Source organism: Coffea arabica, chromosome 11c (assembly GCF_036785885.1).
Source record: "Coffea arabica cultivar ET-39 chromosome 11c, Coffea Arabica ET-39 HiFi, whole genome shotgun sequence".
NCBI lineage: Eukaryota > Viridiplantae > Streptophyta > Magnoliopsida > Gentianales > Rubiaceae > Coffea > Coffea arabica.
In genome coordinates, this window is record NC_092330.1 from 3446615 (window position 1) to 3472053 (window position 25439).

Here is a 25439-nt window from a genome sequence, read left to right on the forward strand (position 1 = left end):
TATGAAAATTTAATTAATAAACATGAGACTAAAACGTGATTAGATCTATTAGAAATTACTCTAAATTCATCAATTGTCTTAAATTTGCTTTAAATTAGAAATATTAGGGACCAGATTTTTTTTTTTTTTTCGAAAAAGGGGTAACTTTAGAGACTAAAATGATATAGACGATGAGTATTAGAAACTAGATTTATTTTTGCTCAAACTCTAGGGACTAAAATCTCATAGGTTTTGAATATTAGGACTAAAACTGCATTTCTTCCAAAAATAGATTGCAAATTAAAAAAAAAAAAAAAAAAAAACTATGCTACGTTCCCTCCGCCAAGCAAATCCAATCTTCACTACGATTTAAGCATGACTTTCCAAAATTTCCATTCTCATTTCTTTCTTCTCCTCCTGCTCCGGTCTTTCCGCCATCACACTCACCAGCGATGACGGTTACTGCATCCATGACGACTGATACTTCTTCCTCAGCTTCGCCGGCGCCGGCGCCGTTGCCTGTGGCGAAGAAGGCGAGGCACGAAATGGAGATGTTCGGAGACATCAGAGTCGATAACTACTATTGGCTCCGCGATGACTCTCGGTCCGACCCTGAGGTCCTCGGTTATCTCCACCAGGACAATGCTTATACCGAATTCGTCATGTCTGGTTCGTTCGTTTTGTTAATAATTCATGAACCTATTTGGTGTTATTTTACTGTTTTGGGAAAAGCTTGACTGGGTATGACTCAATTTGACTCATGTTTAGTTTTTGTTCTTCTTTCAGTTGATTTTCATTTTTTTATTTTTAAGGATTAATCATTTCTACATTTGTAAGAGTGAAGATGAAAGGCGTTACCTAATTAGTTAATTATAGAGAGGATTGTAAATGGCATTGTATTTGAGTTGATAATTTTGGGCCTATTATCTCGATATGATCATATTTAGGAGCAAAAGTGCTACTGTTACTCATGTCAATTGTAATGTTTGGAAGGGGTTTCGTAGCTTAAAATTGAATTTAATAGAATCCTCAAGTACTAAAATAATATTAGTTCTGATAGATAACCAAACTCAGCCTGACTGAGAGGGTATGTACATTCATGCGGAAGTAAAATACACTATTTAATGATTCTTGAAGTGATTTATGTGGAATTATCTGTCGATGAACCAGGAATGAAATTAATAGTAAGCTTTTAAGTGAATCGTGATTGATACAAGATTGAATGGCTAATGGGGATAGAATATGTAACCACTGGGATATAAAATAAAGAATCTGCCTCTTTTGTGAAATAGATATACTCATGTAGTTGAGTTTTTGTTTCAGGGACTAAACAATTACAGGATCAAATCTATGCTGAGATAAGAGGACACATCAAGGAAGATGACATAACTGCTCCTGTTCAAAGAGGGCCTTATTACTACTATGAAAGAACATTGGAGGGAAAGGAATATAGCCAGCATTGTCGGCGCCTTGCACCTAATGATGGAGCTCCACTTTCAGTTTATGATACTATGCCAACTGGACCAGATGCTCCTCCAGAGCATATTATCCTTGATGAGAATCTCAAAGCTCAAGAGCACAAGTATTACAGTATTGGTCATTTTAAAGTACGAGTGTCTTCTCATTGCAAGAAAGAGCAGTTTTTGGTCCACTTTACTTTCTCTTTTAGTCTTACTTGTATTACTCTTCTTTTTAGGTCAGTCCAAATAACAAGTTAGTCGCATATGCTGAAGACACTAAAGGAGATGAAATCTATACTGTTTACATCATTGATGCTGAGTCAGGAGCACCAATAGGAAAGCCTTTACAGCGTATGACAAGCTATATTGAGTGGGCTGGCGATGAAGCCATAGTTTACATCACCATGGATGAGATCCTCCGGCCTGACAAGGTACAAGGTTTAACTTGGAGCTGCATGCTTGAAACGCTTAAGGATGGTGATACTTAGTTTGTCTTTTCTCATTTGTGAGACCATTATGATTTCCAGAGTGTAAGCCTGATTTACGTTGTCCTGTTCTTTGTCCAGTCACTTATTTTTTTGAAAATGATTAGGAGTTTTGCCTATCCAGTTTGTTTTTGTTGAGGCTGTCAACTACTCCCACTGGATTCAGTGGTTATTTTTTTTTTCCTGTAATAGAAGATTCTCCTTTCTTTATTCTTGTTCTTTGCTTAATGAATTTAGGAAAACTATGTTCGTGCTTTAATCAGTTTAAGCTCCAAAACCAAAGAAAGCTAAAGTATTCCATGATTGTCCAGTGGTCAAGTACATTTGTTCTGAACTTTTTGGGATGCTAAGTTCAAAATACTACTTTTGGCTTGAAAATGATTTGCGCATCTGATAATTGTTGAAGACAAAATATTGTGCAATTGTAGGATTTGATGTTGCTACATACCTTTCTTAACAGGACTTGCTGATCTTTGTTATTTTGTTAGTGTTGGACTACGGATTACTTCCCTGGTATATTTTGGAAGACAACTTAGTACGGTTTAGTAACTGCAAAGAGAATTGCTGCACAACGTTTTCTACTCTATCCAAAACCATGCATATTTACACATTTTTTTGGCATTCTAGGTTTGGTTGCATAAGTTGGGAACAGACCAGTCAGCTGACTCTTGCCTTTATCATGAAAAGGATGACACGTTTTCACTAGATCTTGAAGCATCCGAGAGCAAGAAATATTTATTTGTCTCATCAGAGAGTAAAATTACAAGATTTGCTTTTTATCTTGACACTTCCAAACCTGAAAATGGGCTGACAGTCGTGACTTCTCGTGTGGTTGGTATTGACACATCAGTTAGTCATAGAGGAAATCATTTCTTCATTAAAAGGAGAACAGAAGAATGTTTCAATTCAGAATTACTTGCATGCCCTGTTGATAATCCATCTGCAATCACAGTTCTTCTTCCACATAGACCAAGGTAATATTTTCATTTTTATTGTCTCTTATTATCACCTATTGAGACATTTGTGGAACTTCTCATTCTGAGTACAAGGCAAAGGATGAACCCGTCAGCATCTTCTCATTTCACTGTATAAATACCAAAACTAAGGGATCATTTTTTTAGGTATTTCAGATCTTACAAGGGCGAACGTAAGATGTTCTATTGTGTTGAATTAACTTTTCATTAATTTTTGTATTTTTCTGGAAAAACATTTGGCTTTTCTCTATGAAGGTCCCGTAACATTTGTAAAGCACTTGTAAAAGTTTCTGTAAAGTTTCATTGAGTATTTGCACCATTTTTATAATTTGGACAAATTTTTGAGCAGTATTAACTCAATGCTTGTGCTGACACAGGTTGAGTTATCTGTTATGTTTGTCATTTAGTTTCAATATGCTTTTGTGCTTTGGGCGCTTCACCTCATCTTTCTCATAGCAAAAGAGAGATCTCTGTGTATTTAAAGTTTGAGACAGCTATAATTGCGAGTAGTCCTTCTCATACTCTTTCATTTATTAGTTAGTAGAGAAATTGCAGAGAATTGAAATATTTATTTGTATATAACATTTGTTTAAGCTCCTGGTCTAAAGCATTTTCCTGTAATAACTTATTGGACTTGTGCTTGTTAGTATAAAGATCCAAGACATACAACTTTTTAGTGATCATCTTGCTGTCTATGAGCGTGAAAACGGTTTGGTGAAATTAACTACATATCACCTTCCAACTGTTGGAGAGCCGCTTGAAAGGCTTCAAGGTGGTAGAACTGTTGATTTCGCGGATCCTGTGTATTATATATATCCAGAGGAATCACAATTTTGTTCCAGCATTTTACGGTTCGTATATAGTTCCTTGAGGACACCACTCTCTGTATATGATTATGATATGAACACCGGAGTATCAGTTCTGAAAAAGAGTGAAACTGTAAGTTAACTCTCGATCTTCTTCTTCTTCTTCTTCTTCTTCTTCTTTGTGTGATTCAAACTGTTTACTTTTCTAGGTTTATTTTTTCATAGGAGTGTGCTTTTCCTGTTGTATTTGAACATGCAATTGTTTTTTCATTGGTTTTGGTGAACAACTGGATGACGCAGAAAAGTTTGATTCTCTTTTTATCTCCTAGCCATTCAACTTCTGAGAAATCTCTATTTTAGTGCCTGGTTTCCTTTAATTTCATTGGCATGTTCTTCTCAAAAGCTTAAAACAGTGAGATGTCCAAATTAAAAAGTCAATATGAAAGGTTGAATAAGACTCGTTTAATTTAACTACAAAGTTTTCCCAAAAGGCGGTAAATGTACACTGGTTTTGGGCGTATATGGTGCTGAGTTATACATATTTGAGTGAGATGCTTCCATGGAATTTGTTCTCTTTTCTACCTTCATGCTCTAGGATCTGCATTCCTTATATTCCAACTTTATTGCTACCTTCTGCTCTACAAAAAGTTTTTGTTACCTATTTTATGTTCTTATAAAGCAATTCTGAAAAACATTGAGTGAACACTGTACAATTGCTCAAAAATTCAACCAGTGCCATGACAAACTGCGTGTGTTTAAAATTAGTGCTTATATCCTCTTATGATTTTATTAAGCTATACTGATGTTGATTATTTCTCATTACTTTTCTTGCTTTCATCCATATTTGTTTTGGAGTATCTGTTACATTCATTTGGTGATCCACAGGCTATGCATATGCATGGGATAATCCTATTGCAATTGCTTTGAAAAATCTTTCCATGAAACTTTTGCTGGATGAATCCTGATTGAGCCCATTAGTTGACTTTTACTTATTTTTGCTGGAAAATTAGATTAAGATACTTATCAATTATTTGTTATTTCTCGTTGCAATGAGCTATGAGCCTTCAAGTATTGTTGTAATCTCCATAGTTGAAAATCATTTAGTTTTCCTAAAATTACTACAATTGTCTCTTGTTGGTATCTGAAACAGGTGTTAGGAGGTTTTGATGCATCAAATTATGTGACTGAAAGGCAATGGGCTACTGCCTCTGATGGCACTCAAGTTCCTATATCAGTTGTCTACAGAAAAAATTCTGTGAAGCTTGATGGGTCTGATCCTCTTCTCCTTTATGGCTATGGTTCATATGAGGTAACATAATATTAACAAAAACTTTCTATTTGATGTGAAGGGGAATATATGCTGTTTTGTGATAAAAATATCTTGGAAGAAAACATAGGCGTTACGTCTGAATGCATACATCATATGGAGTGTTTATTTTCCAGCATAGTAGGGCTTTTCAATTCAAAACATTTAAAGATGATTATTTTCAATGTAACACATTTAAAGATGGTTTACTGTCCCATCTCTACGAAGCATGGACATCAACATGACTGTCTTCATCTTCTCATGTGCATGTGGTTAAAACTTCTAGCATTACATCATTGTTTGGTCATTCAATCTAATTCTATCTCTATGGATGTTTTCTTCCCTTCCTCTAACTTTCATCTTATGTAAGGCATAAGACTCAACTTGCACACTGTAGTGTACTACTACTTTTCAAGTCATGAAATTTGTCTTGTAAGAGAGTAACTGAAATCATGTGGTGCCATGATAGTCATGTTTGCCTTGTCTTATCTATGCATTTGAGTTTTTTCTGTTAGGTTGCAGTTGCTTTTGTTTTCTAAAATTTTAATCCAAATGTTTCATGCATGAATTTGTTTATTTTTCATCCGTGAAAGTTTGTAAAACTTTCTGTTGACAACAATTATATTAATAATAATCTGATAGGACTTTTCATAATCTAATATTTCATAATCTACAATGGAAAGTTTGAGATTGTTGATGACATGTCTCATTTTCGAACAGGTATGTATAGATCCCAGCTTCAAGGCGTCAAGGTTATCTTTGTTAGACAGGGGTTTCATTTATGCAATTGCTCATGTTCGTGGAGGGGGAGAAATGGGGAGGCAGTGGTATGAAAATGGGAAACTGTTGAAGAAGAAAAATACTTTTACAGATTTTATAGCTTGTGCAGAATATTTAATAGAGAAGAAATATTGCATGAAGGAAAAATTATGCATCAATGGAAGAAGTGCAGGTGGTTTGCTAATTGGTGCTGTTCTTAATATGAGGCCTGATTTGTTCAAGGCTGCTGTTGCTGGAGTTCCTTTTGTAGATATTGTAACCACAATGCTGGATCCAACCCTCCCTCTTACGACGTCAGAGTGGGAGGTTAGTTCTTGTAAGAATGTTACATGGTATAGTGGCTGTTGTGAAAAAGCTAAAGTTGCAGTTCCAAAATTTTATGGAGCATGGCCTTTATTTTAATTAGGGTTCATGACTTTGTATTCAGTATTGTTCAACTTAACTGGCCTGGCATTATACGTAATAATTTCTCTGGTACTTAGGGTTTTTGATGTGGATCAAGTTACATTATTATCATTTGATGTTATAATGTCAAGATAACAAATAGAGATTATATCTGATATAGAGGCATTTGGTATTCCCCTTAATATAATGTCCACACAGATAAAGGAAGTTAATGAGTTTCTGAGATGAAGTTTCTTTCCTTGCAAGCATGTATAATCTGGGCCTGCATTTTGAATACCAGTTGTGTTTGCTTGAATAAGATAGCCCTAACTGAGACACTGATTTGATTACTCTCCTTCTTTTTCTATTTATTTCATCATGCGGATGCGTTGTTTCTTCGTTGAAGCATCAATCATGTAGTATTTCTTTAAGGATGGTAAGTTTATGAAATAGCTTTAATGCATTGAATATGGAATACTGGTGAGGCCACATCGTTGTTTTGCTGTCATACATGCATACACATATCAGAAGGAAGAATTTACGTTCCGTTCAGTGCAAGAAAGGCCTTCCCTGTCCATTTGTGTATAAAACGACAAAAACCGTATCCAGTGTACAGTTCTTGCAGTACAGGGTCTCAAGAGGCTTTAAGAAAAGTGAAGTGAAAGAAGTTGGACAAAAGGAATTCTCTTAATAACTACTTTAGTCATGTTGGCACTGGTTATTTTTTACTGTTTTTTAAGTGTCATATTGCTGGGATTTTTCTAAAGCTTCCACCCGAAACACTTTTTTGTTTTGTTGACCTGTTTTTAGTTGGTTTTAGCTTTTTGAGATGTACATGAGGAAGTTTATACCTAAAACTGATGCTAAAAGAATCACAAGCAATTGCCTTTGTCCTTGAGTATTGAAAAGAAAAAATGGTGTTCGGCACTAACTGTTTTTTAACTCAGAATAAGTTAACATTATAGTTAAAAGGAACAAAAACACTGGACATTTTGAAGCTTGATTTACTTGAAAGAAATCTAGAATTCATGCTAAGCAGCAAGTACATGTCCAGATCTTGTTCTTGAGCACAAGTTCTTTAGTTTCTGGAAAGATTTCGCACATGCATTGATTGCTTAGTTCTCCCAAAATTATGGTCATCAAAAGTAACTCATTGCATGCCTCTTGAATATCCTACGTGACTTTATACATGGTAGAGATATTACCAGAAAAGTATGGCTGTCATGGTCTCTAGGTTCTTTACTTCAATCTAAGTTTCCTGCCAAAGAAAAAAGATGTAGTTATCTGATTATTGGATAAGTCGCAAAAGCATAAGTCTACCAGATCTGGTACACAATAAGTGTCATCTTCATATATATAGGCTGATATTTCTGATTTATATCATATGCTAAATAGCCTATCCAAATATTTCCTTATGGATGGCAAATTTAAAACATGTCCATCATGGGCCAATGACACATTGTCCAAAATGATGGAACTATTAGACAGGTGTAGACAAACATCTACATTATTATTGGATGTCTGCGTGTACAACTTATAACAAGTTATTAGATTTCATAGATTCTATCCTAAGCTTGTATATTCCAGCCTTGCTTGTCAATTATCTCCTTTATGGAAATGGAAAACCAATTAGAGTGTGGTTCTGTTATATTCTATTAACTGATATCGTCTCCTGGAATTTCTGAATGATGCTCTGTGTGAGAACCAGTATGTTCATCTATAGCTTAAAGTAGCCATATTTTGACCATCATACATGTCTGAGCATTTCTGATTCCTTAATTTAGGTTGAAAACTAGGCTAGAAAACAATCTAAGCCTCTAAATTCTATCTTGTTTTACTCCATTATTCCTTGACAAGAAGGTCCTTTAAACCCCTCTCTTGCTTATATCCTTTAATTTAACTTTGCAAGTTTTTTCTTATACCAGTTTTCTACCTTCCTATGAAAGGATGTCCCTTCTTTATGAGGTTGACATTGAAAAGAGATCTTTTGTAATCATTAAGTATCTTGGAAGTATGACAAATCAAATTGCTGAGCCTGTTTTGAGAAAGTATAGATTCTTTATCTGATTCAATTACGTGTTGCATTTGTATGTACATAACCGATCTTTGGAGTCTATGACTAGGATAAGTTAGGTCCAGGACTGACCTTTCCCGTCTTCTGCTGGGTATCCGGATAGGAATTTACTTGATGTAATAATAATTGTAACACTACAGTTGAGATTTCTTCTGAAACTCCTGAACTAGTTCCACCAAAATTGTCTTCCCATCAGGTCTATCGTGGACCTTATTCAATACTTCTGTTTTAGTATTTTATTCCCATTGCAAAATTTTAACTTTTTAATGAAGCGCGATCTCATTTTCTATTTGAAGTTTGAGATTTGATGTTTGTGCAGTTTGTATTTTTGAACTAAGAAAGTCGCTTGAATTGTTGCAGGAATGGGGTGATCCTCGCAAAGAGGAGTTTTACTTTTATATGAAGTCATATTCCCCTGTTGATAATGTCAGTAACAAACTGCTTTTCTTTTCCTTTTTCTGGTATAATTTCTTAATGGTCTTTCATTGTGCTAAGGTAACCTTTTCTTTAGCTGATTTCTGTTTGTTTTACACTAGCTTTTGAACTAAGTCTGTCTCCTGCTGAACAGGTGAAGGCTCAAAATTATCCTGCAATTCTTGTTACTGCTGGTTTGAACGGTATGTGTAACCATCAAATGTAACATATTAGTTTCAAGTCTTAGGACATACATAATCAAAACCCAACACTGGTGGGGGGCTTAAATAATTAAAACTCAATCACAGATGGCATTATCCTTGCATGTAACAGTGGTCTCTACTTGAAAATTGGAATGTGGCATTTGTGACAATGAAGTTAATGGCTCTTTGGCAATTTGTTTTGGTTAAATCTGTAAATTGTCAAGGACATTGAGATATGCCTTGGGAGAGAGTTATGTCTTGCACATTCAGAATTGTGCATGCTCCTAAATTTTAAGCTTAAAACATTAGTAGAATATGTTTTTCTCTCCTTCCTGGTTGCTGCTTATAGTAATCTTAAGTCTAGTGAATGCCCATTCTTGCTTATCATCCATTTAGGTCAACTCAGGTAAGAGTTTGAATTTGTCCTTTGGAAACTAAACTATTTGCATGAAAATAGAAATTGTGGAAAAAGTAAAAAAAAAAAAATGAGGCTCGTGAGAAAGGTAATGGTAAGTCAGCTAGTCAGTTGCATGTTAAAATCATTCTGCTGGTGAAATTTTTTGTAGCATGCTTTTGAGGAATTTACGAGTAGGGATGAAATACTTGATGGCTATGAGTTGTTGGAATTATCTCTTGCAATGGAAAGCCTTATTGCGGATCTTTAGTACAGTATTTGTGTTATGTTCTTATGTCATGGTTTAGTTTATGAGTTACAACTTACAATTAGATACCTGTCTGATCTTGGGATCCATTACTGTGAGAGGATAACATCAAAGATAGAGTTTGATTCAATAATTATCGGCACCTGTCATATATTTGAAAGTTTATTTTATCTGATGCAATAATTGTGGATTTTTATCTTCTCTTTTAAATTATCCTTCACTGCCGTCTTTTTTGTATTTAACTTGCATTATGGAGAATCTAGAGTGATTTAGCAGAATCTCTTCTCCTGGAAATTTTTTTTTTCCCTTTAGGGTTGGGGTTTTTTTTTTTTCTGGTGGGGAGGGGGGGCGGACTCTTCTCCTGGTCCTGATGATACCTGTTTATGTTGTGACAGATCCGCGGGTTATGTATTCTGAAGCCGCGAAATATGTAGCAAAGTTGAGAGATACAAAAACTGATAATAATCTGCTGTTGTTCAAGTGTGAACTTGGTGCAGGGCACTTTTCAAAGTCTGGAAGGTACTTACCCTTTATTCTTTCCTCTGCGATCTAGAAGTATTATCATGCATTGTCCACAAGCATACAAACTATCAATTAGAGCAGTAATTGGGATGAGAATAATTTGGGGACTTGTAATTGGGTTTTGGCAGTGGTGTTGCAGGCCCAGCCAATCTCAAAGAGTATCAAGAAAAACCAATCTCAAAAGATTATGACTCCCTTCCACAACCTTGCTCTTTCATACAAGCTTAGTTACTAATAAAGCAAATGATTTTTGGCCTTGTATCGATTCTTAAAACTCATTAGGTCTGGAATTTTTTTTTTTTTGGCCCCCTCTCAGGGTATCTACTTTTATTTGTACAAACTAGGAGTGAACTCTTAGCGAGCTCTATTATACGTGGTATTTTCTGACTTTTATCTTAAGTTTCAATTTTGGTTGAATGAACGATGGGAAAGTTAACACAATGACGAGGAACTGTCTTATCAATCCATTAGAGGTTCTTTTCTTCCATTTTCAGCTTTAAGATAAGGTGCGGAGACTTAGAGGTTGTAAGTTTGAGAGAGGAATAACGAAGCTGGGACATCAGGCTGAAAGGACAAGCCGTATAACCGCAATTACTTTTTGCAGAAATGAAGCTAGGGAGGGTAATATTTTTAAAGAAGTGATACTAAACCTTTATCATCATCTGGATATATCTATAGCAAGACCAATTTAGGGCCCCTCATTAATCAGAGTGGCTGGGGGTTGAATAAACTTCCATGAGGCTGTCCTCTAGAAACGGAGCATGAGAGAGTCTTTGGAAAGTAATCCGGGCTGTTGCTAGACTGATCATACCTCTCATTGCCAACATCATCTTTTCTTCCATTATCTAACATCACTTCACTTGGCTGCACAGGTTTGAAAAGCTTCAGGAAGATGCCTTGATATATGCTTTCTTTATGAAAGCTTTAGACATGGTATCTGCAGCCAGTGCAGCTCAGACTAGGTTGTAGTTCTGCTTGCAATTTGGTTAAGGTGACTTGTAGTTTTTGTGTCAACTCTGAAGCTGGTGATTAATTTCTATTCTCTTCAACTGAAGCTGGTGGGTTCCTAATAGCTTCTCTGTTTTGCTGGGGACTGCCAAGCAATTGGATTCATGTTAGTTCAATTTTTGCCATTTCGGAGACATCGTTTTTTGTGAAATACAGTGAAATTGTAGAAGCTGTGCAAGGTTTGTATCATAGAGTTTGTGAAATTAGGTTTGGAAATAAGCTGTAATAGCTAGCACGGTGCTATTAACAATTCATGATTGCTATGATCTGTTGTAACTAGCTCTCTGCCAACACATTTTACCTCCAACACCTTTGTTTTTATTCACACTTGAATCTGTCATTAGTGCTTTTAATGTGTAAAATTTGCAATATCGGATTCGGTTATAGAACTTAAAAAACGAGAATTCGGATAAATTAGCTGTGAATATCGAAGTGATAGGTTCCCCAGAATCAATCCAGAGAAGAACTTAGTGCTTCAGGTTTACAACAAGAATAGGACGTGAGTTGGTTGCCTGAATATTGTAGAATCTGTTTAAAGTTCCCAATTGCAAGACCTAAAATTGAAATTTTAATGTTTAAGAATTTGCATGAGGTATAATTTAATATTATTTTTTGAGATATAATCACCAAATAGTATAGTAAAATTTTACTTAATTACTAAAGGGAATACGAAAATTATTTGTTGATTTTTAATTAGTGTAGTGAACTCTCGTGTCTAATCTACAGAAGGCTGTTAGAGGTTAATCAATTATTAATCAAAAAAAAAAAAGAGTAGGGGAATTATCCTGATAACATATCGAATTACATGGCGGATTCAATAAAAATGAATTGGAATTAATTTGCTATTGATCACCAAATGGTGCTGTGATTTCTATATTTAACCAATAAGAGGGAGTATGGAGTGGCCTATTTTTAAATTCACTAGATAGCCCAGCGAACTCTGAATCCAATATATAGAAGGTTTTATGTGGTTAAAAGGTTGTTGAAAATAGGGGTGGCAATTCGGGTCCAAATCAGGTTGGCGGGTCGGGTTCGTGTCAACCCGTCAGAAAATTTGTTGACCCGAACCCGATCCGCCAACCGTGACGGGTCAGGTATGCTGACCTGAACCCGAAAATTTCAGGTTGACGGGTTAGCGGGTCGACCCGAAATGACCCGAAACTTAATTTTAATTTATTAATTTATCACTGTAATTTCTAATAAAATCAATTTCTCACAAAACTAATTACATAATCAAGTAATAAAAATTTAAATAAATAATTCCAAACCAAATCTAAAATAAATTAAACACCATAAAAGTGTTTTATCCTAAACAAAATATAAAATAAATTAAAACAGTATAAAAGTAAAAAATAATATAATATATTATTTGTCCAAATATAATAATTTCAACTTCACACAAATTAAATAAATTCATTTAGGATTAAGTAATTAATGCCTTTGAAAAAAAGAATAACTTAGTTTAGTTAGATAGAAATATTTTTATGTTTATTAAATTATTTTTTAATTCGTAAACGGGTCATATCGGGTCACCACGGGTTGATCCGAAATCGACCTGTTTTCTTTTCGGGTTCATCGGGTCTAACCCGATTCTGACCCGAATTCCCGAAACCTCAACCCAAACCCATTAATTTCGTGTTAGATTCGTGTCGTGTTTTCAGGTCATGTCAAAAATTGCCACCCCTAGTTAAAAATCCTTGCAATTTTAACTCTCTAATTTTGAAGGATTAGCAAGCAAATTATGGAGTGGACCATAAATTTTTCAAAGAGTTTTTCTAACTAACATTCTAGGATATTTGTTTTTTTTTTCTTTTTTTTTCCAACAAACATCAACATTTTATGGCTATTACCACTTGTTAATACAAGAGCTAATTACAAAAAGGGGTAACTATCCCCATATCCTTTCTTGCTAGATCTATTAGCCACGTTGGGAAGTTATTTTCCCATTCAATATTCTTAACTAGTTTGGCAGCAAATTGTGCCAGGGAATGGCTACAACTATTTCCAGCCCTAGGAACAAAAGAGAATCTCCAACATTCAAACTCCTGTCTAAGGTCACCAATTAATGTCTTCTAGGACTGTTTCTATGCTACTGTCCTGAATATTGCCTGTGTTGATTTGGTCCACTACACCTTTGCAGTCTATTTGAACTTCTATGTTAGTCCACAACCTGAATCCTTTGCCATTACTAGAGCACTTCAAATAGCTAGTGCTTCTTCTTTGTTTGCTTCTCCCCTCTTGCGTTCAGATATTCCTCTCACTTTCACAAGCTTTCCAAGCCAGTTTCTGGCTATTATCCCTAAGCCTCTTTTCACCATTTTAGCTGATACTGCCGCGTCTGTATTTATTTTGATCACTCCCTCCTTAGGTGGTTCCCAGCCATGTTGCTTTTGTCTGTCAATTTTCGGAGTGACATTGTTAAGACACCAAAATTATATCTGACTTACAATATGAATATCTACACTCACATTTATTATCCCTCCACGTTAAATTTGGAAGCTTTCCCTAATTAGATATACTGTTACAATAAAATTAACTCTTGAGCCCCGCAATCCTTTTTCAAATAGTATAAGAGATAAAGTTGACTCATTAAGTATGAAGAGTTGTGCCAAGAAAGTAAAAAATAGTAGATTAAGTATGAAGAATGAACTAGATAATGGTTAATAGTCAAATATTATATGTTCTAGTTCATTTTGTTGAATTTAAACTAGAAAGAGACTCATTAAAAATATTTACAAGTGCTTTCAAATGAAAAGTTGCAATAATTTGAAAAAAAAATTGAAGAAAAACTCAAATGGATTTAGGGTGAGCTCAAAAACATTAAGCTCGTTGGCTCGCAAGTGGCTCGCGAGCTCAATTATATATATTTTTTATTTTTTATTTTAATAGTAAAATTACACATATATCCCTAATATTTTATTATTTGTTAAAAAATTATTATTTTATTTATTTTTTATTTTTTAAAAATAAATTTATTATTTTTTTATTTTTAAACTCGAGCTCGAGCTCGAGCGAGCTTCACAAAATTAACTGGAGACTCGGCTCGATTAGGCCAAAGTTCGGCTTGACTCGACTCGTTTGCACCCCTAGCTTGATGGACCTCATATGGGCATAGAGTGAAATTTGTGAAGTAAAATATCCGTCCGTTTTTTTTTTTTGTGACTAGTTTTAAAATTTGATACGGTCTAAATTTTCAATTGAATTACATCTTGCTGCCGGAATTTTTTAAGCATAAAAGTATGAAAGAAAGAAGTTGTTAAAATTGGGTGGAAAGAACAAAATAAGAAGAAAAAAAATGAACAAATTAGACGATCTTACATACATTGTGGGTACCTTTGTGATCGAAGATTGAGCTTTTTGTTTAGTTTAAGGTATTATTGTTATTTTTCAATAGATATAATTTTTTCAAGAAGGCTTCAAATATTTAAATACCTTATTTCATTGGGTCCATTATGAACTTTAAGCAATATTTATTTTTTATTTAGCTTGACTAGGAGAGAAGAACACTGATTATTTCAAAAAAGTTTCGGTAAAATTAAGACTACTTTTTTTGAACAAGAAAATCAAATGTATTCTAATAATTTTATTACTTTTATCCTCAGAACCTTTATGATTACAAATGTTAGACATTATGACGAGATTTTGTCAAGGGTGATCATTTTCAAATACTTCACATTAATTTTTTTTTTTATAGACGTTCATAAAAGATTGCCTTTCTTTTCAAGAGATATTGATTCATGGTGTACTTCATTCTGTGTCATATAATTTTTGGAATATTAGATTAGGGTTTTGTCTTAGTAATGCAAAAATACTATCAACTCTTTATTACCAAAAACTCTTCAAAGTTTTCCAATAGATTGAATTCCCTCTAGGTTCACCAAGAAAGAATATATTTTTCAGTAGAATTTAATGATCTGATATTGAAGACAAAAGAGGAAAATGATGCGAATTAGAAGGTAAATATAAATTTGAAGTAAATCAAATCTTAAAAAAAGTACTTGGCAGAAAACAACTAAAACATTCAGTTAGACATTCAAGGTTAATATTCACCTGTTAAGAAAAAATGAATACTGGCACTGCTTTATTTGCAAAAGTCTTTATCTAGTTGAGGCAGGAACTTGATCAAGTTTGGTTTTGGTATTTCTTTTCTTAGATGGTATTTTACCCCATTCAACTTGTGAACAAAAAAACACTATCTCCCAAATAATTGGTGTCGTGTGCCTCTATTTTGCTCAAAGATTAAGAACCGAAAAAAGAAATTTCCAAATCATTTGCAGATAATGAAACTGAGAAGTGGATTTCGACTTCATTTCTGTAGCTGTCCTAGAAGCAAAAAGTTAATTGGCACCCAATGTTCTCTTTAATTCTGTAGACATCCATGTCATTTTCAAAACATTTTATTTTTCCTCGTCAATGAAATAACAAAAGGTATATCTTGAATTTGTACCTCTTGAATAGAGGTGTCAATATGGTTGACTTGAGCGGATTTGGGTTGGGTAAAATGGGTATAGGCACTGTGCATTCTCGTGGGCCCCAATATTGGGTTGAGTAAATCTCAACCGTCCAATTATCCCTTGGATGATGACGTGGCCCCCCTATCCACCGTCCACGTGTCCCGCCCCGAGCGTCTTACGGGCGAGGTGTATGCCACTGCGCTTGCCGGGGAAGATAACGGAAATGCCCTCAATATCATCAAGAAAGGCGATCCTCGATCGTTCATTATTCATTATAACAAGTTGTCGAGCAATCTCGACAGAATATTCCAGAAGCCACCAGAACCATACGTGACTTGCTTCCCATAGGCCCAACGCGTTCCTTCGTTCTTAATCCATTGGGCCACTCAAAATGTTTCTGGGCCTGATAACAGACCACACAGGCCCATCTCCATAATAATAGAAGGCCCAAGTCGAACTGCAATCGACTAAGCATGTCATTTCGAACGTGAAGATCCACTTTGGATCCGTGATTTCCCGTGACCTATATCCCTGTGCATGTGGGGTCCACTTCATCATCCAATGGAAGCTTGTTCCCAAGTCCAGGGGTTCCAATCATCCTCATCAGTCCACTTCTTCTACCGAAGAAGGTCAACTGCTCCCGGTGGAGCTGGCATCATCCGCACAGTCCTCTGAATCCGATAGGGTTCCCTTCAGCTCCTCGACTGCCCTGAACAACAGGTCCAATTCGCGAATGAATCGAGGGCTTCCCATGCGTAGTGCGAAGTACATGCCCAACAGCACTACGTGTTCCATGCCGCAGTCCCTCACGACCCTGAATTCGAACATTCCCGCCCGTGTCGGGATGGCCGACACGTGTCCCTGGCCTGGTGGTGCAAGTCGACCCAATAGGCACTGTGCATCCTTGTGGGCCCGGCCTCTCCTGGGCGTCCAATGGCCTTCAGCCACGTCATCAAAAAGTACAGTGGCCCACGTTACGCTCGGGGCACCATGTGGACGGTGGAGATGGTGTCCAAGTTAAATGGGTATTATTGGGCAACCCATTTATACCTATATACAAAAATTTAAGATACTCATACCCATCTATTCATGGGCGGGTATAGATAAATTTAGTTAAGTGGATTGATTTGCCGCCTCTACTCTTGAATCATCATCCCATCTCAAAATATCTGCCTCAACCAAAAAAAGAATACAACCTTGTTTCCTAGAAGGAACAATGCCAAGGTGATATATTTGGAATAGGTAATTATCTGCCTCAAGAGTATGAGTGTGTTTGGATAGGTAATTATTTGAAATAATTACTGTAGTACTTTTTATGATGTGATGTCTATAAGATAAAAAGATAATTGAAAAGATAAAAAGGTGTGTTGAAAATTGTATTTGTGATGTAAGCAAATTAATTGACCATTATTGTGATGTGTACTAATTAATGTAATTAGTACACCGAAACCATGCTAGAAAAATCATCAGGGGCAGAAGGGGCTAGTTCAAGTTTCCCTGGTAACTTTGGATTCTGAAATGCCTTGTCCTACACAACGGATCTTCTGTCCCACATTTTGTGCCACTCTCTGTCCCACTTTTTATTATATTGCTATTTCTCCTTCATAAACATCATATTTTAATTCTTTTTTATTTTCTTAAAATCCAATAACTATTAATTCAGTACAAAATAAATACAACAGCTTCAAAAAAGCAATATATGAAAGCAAATTAAAAAATACAGCAGAAAATTCGTAAAAAATCTCATTTTTTATGCATTTTAATTTTTTGAATTTGTTAAATTTTGTGTATTACTCAATTAATAGTTATTGGATCTTAAGAAAACAAAAAAGAATTAAAACATGATGTTTATGAAGGAGAAATAGCAATATAATAAAAAGTGAGATAGAATGTGGCACAGGATGTGAGACAGAAGATCCATTGCGCTTCTCCTACCTTCTTGTTTAGGGTACTAAAAATCATAGTTTAGGCGGTAAAAATTAGGGTGCATGTTGCAATTAACCCTACTAGATACTGTTTGTTTCAGTTAATATGCTGCTCATCAAAGTATTAAGGGATAATTTTAGAAACTTTCCCAGAGGTTTTCGACAATTTCACTCGACTCCCTTAAGGTTTATATAATTACAAAGATCTCTCTTGGTGTGATAAAAAGACAACAATGCCCTTCATTAATTGTCAATTCATTGAAAAACTCTATCAAATATTAAATCTCTCTCATCTATTATTAACCAATAATTCAAACCACAGTCTTTCCCATTTAACTATCTATTCTCTTCCTTCTGTATCTATTTTTCTTTCAAACTCATTTATTTATTATTATCAACTAGATATGTATTGTCATCACTAATAAAATCACCATACATACCAAGCCACCAATACTTACATATCTTGGTATCTATTCCCAATTTTCAATTTTTCATTATTATTAAATAGTTTCCTTGCACCCATTTTTGTTTCCAATTTTTGATAGGTATTATTAAATTGAAATTGTTAAATAACAAATTGAGTGCTAATTTCATTATCAAACTAGATGGAAATGAAGACAGTGATTGTGCTAAAAAAAATAAAAATTAAGGATAAGAAATGGAATAAGAACTAAATATAGTTTGTACTGTTATGGTTGTCATGAAAAAATGTGTTCTTGGTATATATTTATAACTATATTGTATTTCTATTTTTGATTTACAATTATTGGTGTTATTTGTATAGAAAGAATTTGATTGATTTTGAACTCTGTGCCAATGGAGTATATTGAATATTGATATTAGCAGTGATCGTTTAGATTATTTTGTATTAAAAAAGATAGCAGTCATGGAATTGAAATTTAAGGATATTGATGAATATTGTTTTGTATTAAGTAAAATTTGATATTGATATGAAATTGTGGGTATCTGATGTAGAGTTTATAGTTGATACAATAGACTGTATCAGAAATTTTGAGGTAAAAGAGGAATATTAGAACAAAGATAAGTATTTATTTAATGGTGATTTAAATGTTGATGGGTAAGTAATAATAGCAGCAAGTAAAGATAAATGAAATAAAGATTGTAAACCGTTTTTTTTCCTTTACATTTTTGTTGTGAATTATAACTCAAGGGCATTATAGAAATTTTGAGAAAAAGTATAGTCTTTTGGGTCTAGAATGTTACTTAAATAGTGAAAATAGGTGAGGTAAGTGTAATTTTTAGAACTTGAGGAGAGTTTTCTGCAATTGTTAAAAACCTCAAGGGAGGTATGTGAAATTAATCCAAGTATTAAATTAACATTTCTGTGTTGAAAATGGTAGTATTTCATTCTCTTATTTTGATTAAGGATAACGATGGGAAAGGGAGATGAGATGACTTGATAATACAAATTGACACATGTTGGTTTAAAATGCTCCTTCATTAAAATGATTCAAATCATTGACCAATATCCTTGACACTCTTAGAAATAAACTATAACACCTAACACCTTGAACAGCATGAGCAAGTTTTTGACACTTCAAATCTCCTCTTTATAGTTTTCTAATAGCTTTTGTAGAATCCAAATTTAAGGTTCTAATAATAATTAGTGCATTCAGGATTATAGAATTGAAGGGATAAAATAATCACTCAAAATATTTAGGTGGAAGAAAAGAAAATAAATAATACACACTATTATTAAAATCTCAAACAATGGGAGAAAATCACACCACAGTAAAACCTTATCGACCCTTTTGGATTCTCTTAAGAAAATACCTCAACTAATATCCTACTTATAACTTATTGAGACTTGTAAAATAAGAATTCACTTGCATAAGAAATTACCAAATAAGACATAGACTCCTAAATAACATAACTACTAAAAACCTCACTCCAATAAATCTAGTAAATAAATAAAGGGGTTCTTCTAGACTTGGTTTATTTTATCAACTTTGTATTTTGCAAATAATTTTTCAGCAATTTTTTCTTGATCAAAATACTCATTCATATAAATTCATTCATCTTTAGAGTCACCATATTTACCATCAATATAAGTGCTGAAACATAGAATATCATAGACTGCTTTCTTAGCAAAATTATCACCACCAAATAATTGAAAAATTCCACCGCCATAATTAGTAAAAAGAACTTCACACTATCAATCAACTCTAGATATTTTTTCACCTATAAAATTCAACTAAAATATGTATCTATTTGTGATTATAGGAGTCGAAATAGAAAACTTTTCATCATCAACCAAATTTTTAAAAAATTCTGCCTTTATTTAACAATTCATATGCCTAAATAAAATTTTCATGTCTCTTTTGTCAAGTTTTCTTGGTTTTTCTAGTTGATTAACCAGTCAAATCCTTCAATCTGACAACCAATTCTTCTCTAATTTCTATCATGACATCTGTAGCAATTTGACAATTCCTAGACCAATCTTATGGTCGAATTCTTCACCAACTACGTATTTCAAGGCCAACCTCATGCCTAACTCAATCACCTCAATATTTTTTAGCAAACCCTATGCCTTAATTTTTTGACATTGGAAACGCTTAGGACTAATCTTGTAGTTTGGCTCTGATACTAATTGTAGAATCCAAATTTTGGGTTTTAGTAATAATTAATATATACTGAAGAGATAAAATAATCAGTCAAAATATTTATGAAAGAGAGAAGAAAATAAATAACACACACTATTATTGAAATCTCAAATAATGGAACAAAATCACACCATAATAAAATCTTATCGATGTTTTTGGACTTTCTTAAGAAAATACCTCAACAAATGTTCTATCTATAACTTTATCGGACCTGTAAAATAAGAAATTATCAAATAAAACACAAACTCCTAAATAACTTAACCGTTGAAATCTGCCTCTAATAAAACTAGTAAATAAGTAAATAGGTTCTTCCACACTTGGTTTATTTTGTCAACAGCTTTGCTCTTATCCTAATTGGAAATGGCATTCTGATGTTCCACAATGACATTCTCATGTTCCTGTTGCTGCAACAGGAGATAGTGGCACTGGACAATTACGCGGATGCACAATTTTCCTTGTCTAAAATCACATGGCAGTAGACACCTCTGACTTCTCATCATCCTCAGAGGAAAACGCCTTCAAATGAAATTTCTTAAAACTTTCTTCAGTAACTTGATCCAAATGATCCATCATTTCTCTTTCAAGATAGTTTTGGGAATCACCAACCTGACCTTCCCTGAAAAAGGTCTTGTTTTCTATGACCTGAAACCCGACCGCCGAGTGTGATCCTGTTTTATTCACATCCAGATTGCTCAGATTCTTAAAACTACAGAACTCTACCACTTTACTCACCAGGCTTTCACCTTCTTTGTCTGCGGTGAAAGGCTGCCCCGAGAATTCTGCTAATCTCTTTGTATGGAAGCAAGGCTCTTTCTTCAAGTCTTCATATCTAAGAAAGAATACTCTTTCAGGCCATTCTATACTTGCTTTCCAATAACCCAACACATGATTCCAGTATGGTCCAAATGGTGAAGCACCTTTAGAGAACTTTTCAAATGCCTCTGCTAATGAAATTCGTGGCACTGCTTCGGGTTTCAGCTTGTTGACAAAGTGCCAACATGACACTAACACATCCTTCGGGTCTCGATAAACATAAACAATATGGCAGCCTGAAGATTTTGTTGATTCTGGTAAAGAGTTGTAAGGAATGTGAGTGTGCATGAGAGAATTGGGTGGCCTTGGGTTTACAGGATTCGCGGCGGCATATGATTCCAGCATGGGAACCAGTTCATGAGGGTTTGCCGTTAGCAAAGGATTTTGATCGGGATGACTGATACATGTACGATTTGTTATGGTAAAAAGAAGTGCCTTTAACCAGGTTGTTCCCGATTTTGGATATGTGGCCAGGAGAATGTCACTTGGTTGTGCCCGAAAATGTTTCTGGAGAATTAGGAGACCCTTGAGAACTCTGGTGGGACACCAAAAACCTTGGTACAAGTACATGTGCTCACTTAACCACCCTCTTTCCCTAGGGAGCACAGAGAGGATTTGATCACTGTCATCTTCTTTTTCTTTGTTAAACAATGTTTGTTCATCACCACCTTCAATGTAGGAAGAAGAGTTTTGGGTCAATGAAGGGATTGCCATGAGGAATTGGGACTTGAAATCTGGAGGCTGGTAGACACTATATTTATGATACGAGATTATTGTAAATAAGATAGTTGGATTAGTACATGTGCAAGCTGGCAGGCTCAAAATTCAATCATTCTTCCGAATTCGACTAGGAGGGCCACAATAAAAGAGAGGGCGACATAGAACTGAACCTTACAAGAGAACGTGTGATGGAAATAGTTGGGAAATGGGGCCTTTCCAATTCCACTTCTCTTCAAATTTTGTTACTAATCATACAACTTCGACGTAGACCGTTACAATTTTGGTGTAAATGTGAATTATAATTGAGTTGGTATAAACTAATAATTACACAAAAAATATATTAGTTCACATTGTACTCATATCAATTTACACAATTGGAGGGAATCTCAATTGGAGAGGCTCCGGAATTTGAAATGGTTGTTCAAGTCTCTCATGAGGCTTCCTCTTGTCATTTGTTTGCAAATGGATGGTTAGTTATGGGGCATGGAGTAACCAAATTTTGCTCAAATTCCTAGAGGACTCTCTTTGGGTGTAGGTCAGGTGATCAAATTTTTTGATTTTTATTTATTTTTTTAGAATTTTCTAAAAATTTCACTAGCAGGTACCTGACTGATCCGGTGACAGTTTAATCTTCTCTAGTTTCTCCTTTGATTTCCTTGGATCTATCCCTTTCCCTTAATATAAAGTAAGAATAGTTTAAGATATAAATTATTGTGTCGACAACATGGTTACGTTCACGGGGTAAACAAGGGACGTATTAGACAATATGAAGAGCCATTTACAGTATTAGAAAGGATTGAAAATGTTGCTTACAAGGTGCAGTTATCCAAGGTTCCATCCCAAGTCTATCCGGTCTTTCATATTAATTTACTCAAGCCGTTTTACAAAGACCCACATGATCCGGAGCGTGTAAACAAGGGCGCCTGCAAGTGTTGGGGTCGAATACAACAAGGTTGTCGAGGAGACTCTAGTCGACCGTACTGTCCGGAAAAAAGAAGCAAAAAGTACCGGGGGCATAAAAACCCTCTTTTGACATATTCTCTAAAGATTCATACTCTTGCTATTGCTACCAGAGTAATCCATGTTTGGGTTTTTCAAAGTCTCAAAACACTTGGGAGCTCATTTCTCGTTACTTGTTTGAATGATGGGCTGTGGAAATGGCACTTTAACCAACATGATTTCATTTGCGCCTAATATCATTTCAAACTCTTAGTAAACCGCAGATTTAATCGTTCTGGAAATTTTGAAAGAAGGATAATGGAGCTGGGCCATCAGGCTGAAAGGACAAGCTATCCGACACCATTAATTTTTTGCAGAAAATGAAAAGACAAACTAAAAAAAGTAACGAATATTCTAAAGTCAATTCCAAGTAATAGTGCTAAAAATTGACAGGTGTTGAATCTGTGTAATAATAAAAATTTTATTTGAGAAAACAAAGATTTTGTATATAGCAACGAGTAGGGTTGTCTTCATATGAATTGAGAAAATTTGTTTCTCCTAGAATAAAAATTACGGAGGATTTTAGAAATTTAAAAATGCCTAATTAACTAATTAATAAAGCAATCAATGAAAATAAATAGGAATTAATTCAATAATAAATACGACTCTAGTCAATGATGCAACTTTTTAGATACGGTACACACAACTAATCATCGATGCAAGAATAATTGAATTATTCATTAATAGATTAGTTATAGCCATTAACAAATTCTGACAGCCAACTTTTTCTTAGTTTATCGATAATAAAGGTACGACTGTTAACTATTTTCATAGTTAAGAAATAACCATACTTACGATAATAAGATTTAATTTTTCAATTGCATTAAAAACTAGAAAAGCCCAACCCTCATCCACAAATATGCTACAAGTGTTTATTTAAATTAGATTATATGTTTCCCTAACATTGGATCAATCATGTTAGTTGTCACTAATATCAATCAATCAAATAATTACGGATTTATTTAATTAATATAACACTAGATTATTAGGTTAATTTAAATATCGGACCTGTCATTTTCAAATAATGAAATAATCATAGAAAGTTAAATAAAAAAAACATACGAATATCAATAAATAAAAAAATAAATATAAATCAATTCGATCTTGCGTATAATTGGAATCGCATTGAGTTGACATTTGACTTGAAAATAAAATTTTACTACTCACAGTTGAGATTTTTTAAAAAATCTTGGCCCCGTTTGGAAGGTGAGTTTTTTGCGTGTCTGTCTAAAACATTACTGTACATTACTGTAGAAGTTGTAAGAAAAATTTTTAGAATGAAAAACTTTTTTCTTTCTTTTTCTTTCTTTCTTTCTTTCTTTTTTCTTTTCTTTCCTCTCTTCTTCTTCTTCCTTCCCTCTCCCCCGGCACCTCTGCCTCTGACGTAGAAGAACCAGCAGCCATTCTGAAAAATTTTTGTTTCCTTTTTTCTCTCCCCCTCTTCTCCCTCTCCATCTCCCTCTCCTCCCTCTCCCCGTCGCCCTCCGACACCAAAGAAGTTGCAGCCATGGATTTTTTTTTTTTAGCCTTTTCTCTTCCCACTCTCCTCCCTCTCCCGCCACCCTCCCCCTCCCCCTAGTTGCGATATGGTCGCCCATTGGAAACCTGCAATTTTTTTTCCTTTCTCTTCTCCTCTTCTCCCTCTCCCTCTCTCGTTCACCTCTCCCTTTCCCCTCGCACTCCGATTCCAGAGTAATGGAAGCCATGAATTTTTTTTTTTTTTAGCTTTTTCTCTCCCTCCCTCCTCCCCTCCCCCACCACCCTCCCCCTCCCGCTAGTTGCGATCTGGTCGCAGCGGGAGGGGGAGGGTGGCAGGGGAGGAAGAGGGGAGGGGAGTAGAGGAGAAGAGCAGAGGGGGTAAGGGAGAGGAAGAGAAAAAAAAAAGGAAGGCCGACATTGATTCTAGTGCCGGAATAGGTGACGGCACCAGGAGCAATGGTGGAGGTGGTGGTTGTCGACGGAGGATGTGGTGGGTTTGGTGAAGAAGGAAAAAGAAGAAAAATTGAAGGAAATTTTTTTTGTGTATTAGATATTTTAAAGTATGTAGATTAAAAATTTTGATAAATTTTTTAGGATTCCAATAGCCAAAGTTAATATCATACAAACTTGCCTGAAAATCAAAAGGTTCCAAACAGGCCAATGCAAAAGTATTGGCAATTGACGTAGACATGCGGCTAAGGAAAAGACAAAAGAAAAATTGAGGCCGTCGTTTTTCTTCTTTTTCCGGGCAAAGAGTCACGGGTCCCTTGTTTCCTTTTTAAAGTACCAATCACATCCCATGCCAGCCGTCAACAATTCCTAATTTGTAACTTTTGAGATACACTATACTCGTCCGTTCTAATTATTTAATCATATTTAAGAAATTTAACTTTTTAAAAATAATAATTTGATGATGATGTTTGTAATTTTTTTTTATTTTATTTCCATAATTTTAAATTTTAAATTTAAATAGTAACATGTATATGATTAGAAAGAATGGTTATATTGAAAATAGAGATTAAAAGATATTTTTAACTTTTTCAATATAATAAATGTTTTGGAATATTTCAAAATGATAAATATGACATTTTTAATGAAACGAAGAAAGTACTTCCTACCTGAAAAGGAAACTTAAGAAGATAATATCAATTGTTTCCTAATTAAATAATCTACCTACTAAGAAAAGAAATTCTTTTAATCTTTAGCCAAATGTCTCGCTTGGACTCCGATTTGGATTAGGAAGCATCGACGCGAAGATTTCAAATCTTCCGGATTTGACAGCAATTCTCGAAAATTCACTCCTTATATCATTTTCTGCTCAACTTTCATACAATTAACACCATTAATCAAATATGAATAAAATCTATC

At 34.7% G+C, this 25439-nt stretch overlaps 2 protein-coding genes across 2 annotated transcripts; one reads left to right on the forward strand and one right to left on the reverse strand.

Annotated features, from left to right (window-relative positions):
- The first annotated feature begins 310 nt into the window (after positions 1-310).
- Positions 311-11364, forward strand: LOC113716680 (uncharacterized). Its single transcript, XM_027241075.2, has 11 exons — positions 311-648; positions 1303-1586; positions 1676-1870; positions 2552-2898; positions 3546-3837; positions 4855-5013; positions 5731-6096; positions 8609-8674; positions 8817-8865; positions 9923-10046; positions 10922-11364. Exons 1-11 carry the CDS (start codon positions 432-434, stop codon positions 11016-11018), a joined length of 2196 nt encoding a protein of 731 aa, XP_027096876.1. The 5' UTR covers positions 311-431; the 3' UTR covers positions 11019-11364.
- Positions 11365-20525: 9161 nt separating this feature from the next.
- LOC113715789 (flavonol sulfotransferase-like) lies at positions 20526-21587 on the reverse strand. The gene has a single exon (XM_027240092.2). The coding sequence runs from the start codon at positions 21585-21587 to the stop codon at positions 20526-20528; it is 1062 nt and encodes a 353-aa protein (XP_027095893.1).
- Positions 21588-25439: the final 3852 nt, after the last annotated feature.

Coding starts and splice junctions, on each gene's coding strand:
- LOC113716680 (XM_027241075.2), top strand. CDS start 432: ATGACGGTTACTGCATCCATGACGACTGATACTTCTTCCTCAGCTTCG. Junction 649..1,302: donor TACCGAATTCGTCATGTCTG/GTTCGTTCGTTT, acceptor TTTTTGTTTCAG/GGACTAAACAATTACAGGAT. Junction 2,899..3,545: donor CTTCTTCCACATAGACCAAG/GTAATATTTTCA, acceptor TGTGCTTGTTAG/TATAAAGATCCAAGACATAC.
- LOC113715789 (XM_027240092.2), bottom strand. CDS start 21,587: ATGGCAATCCCTTCATTGACCCAAAACTCTTCTTCCTACATTGAAGGT.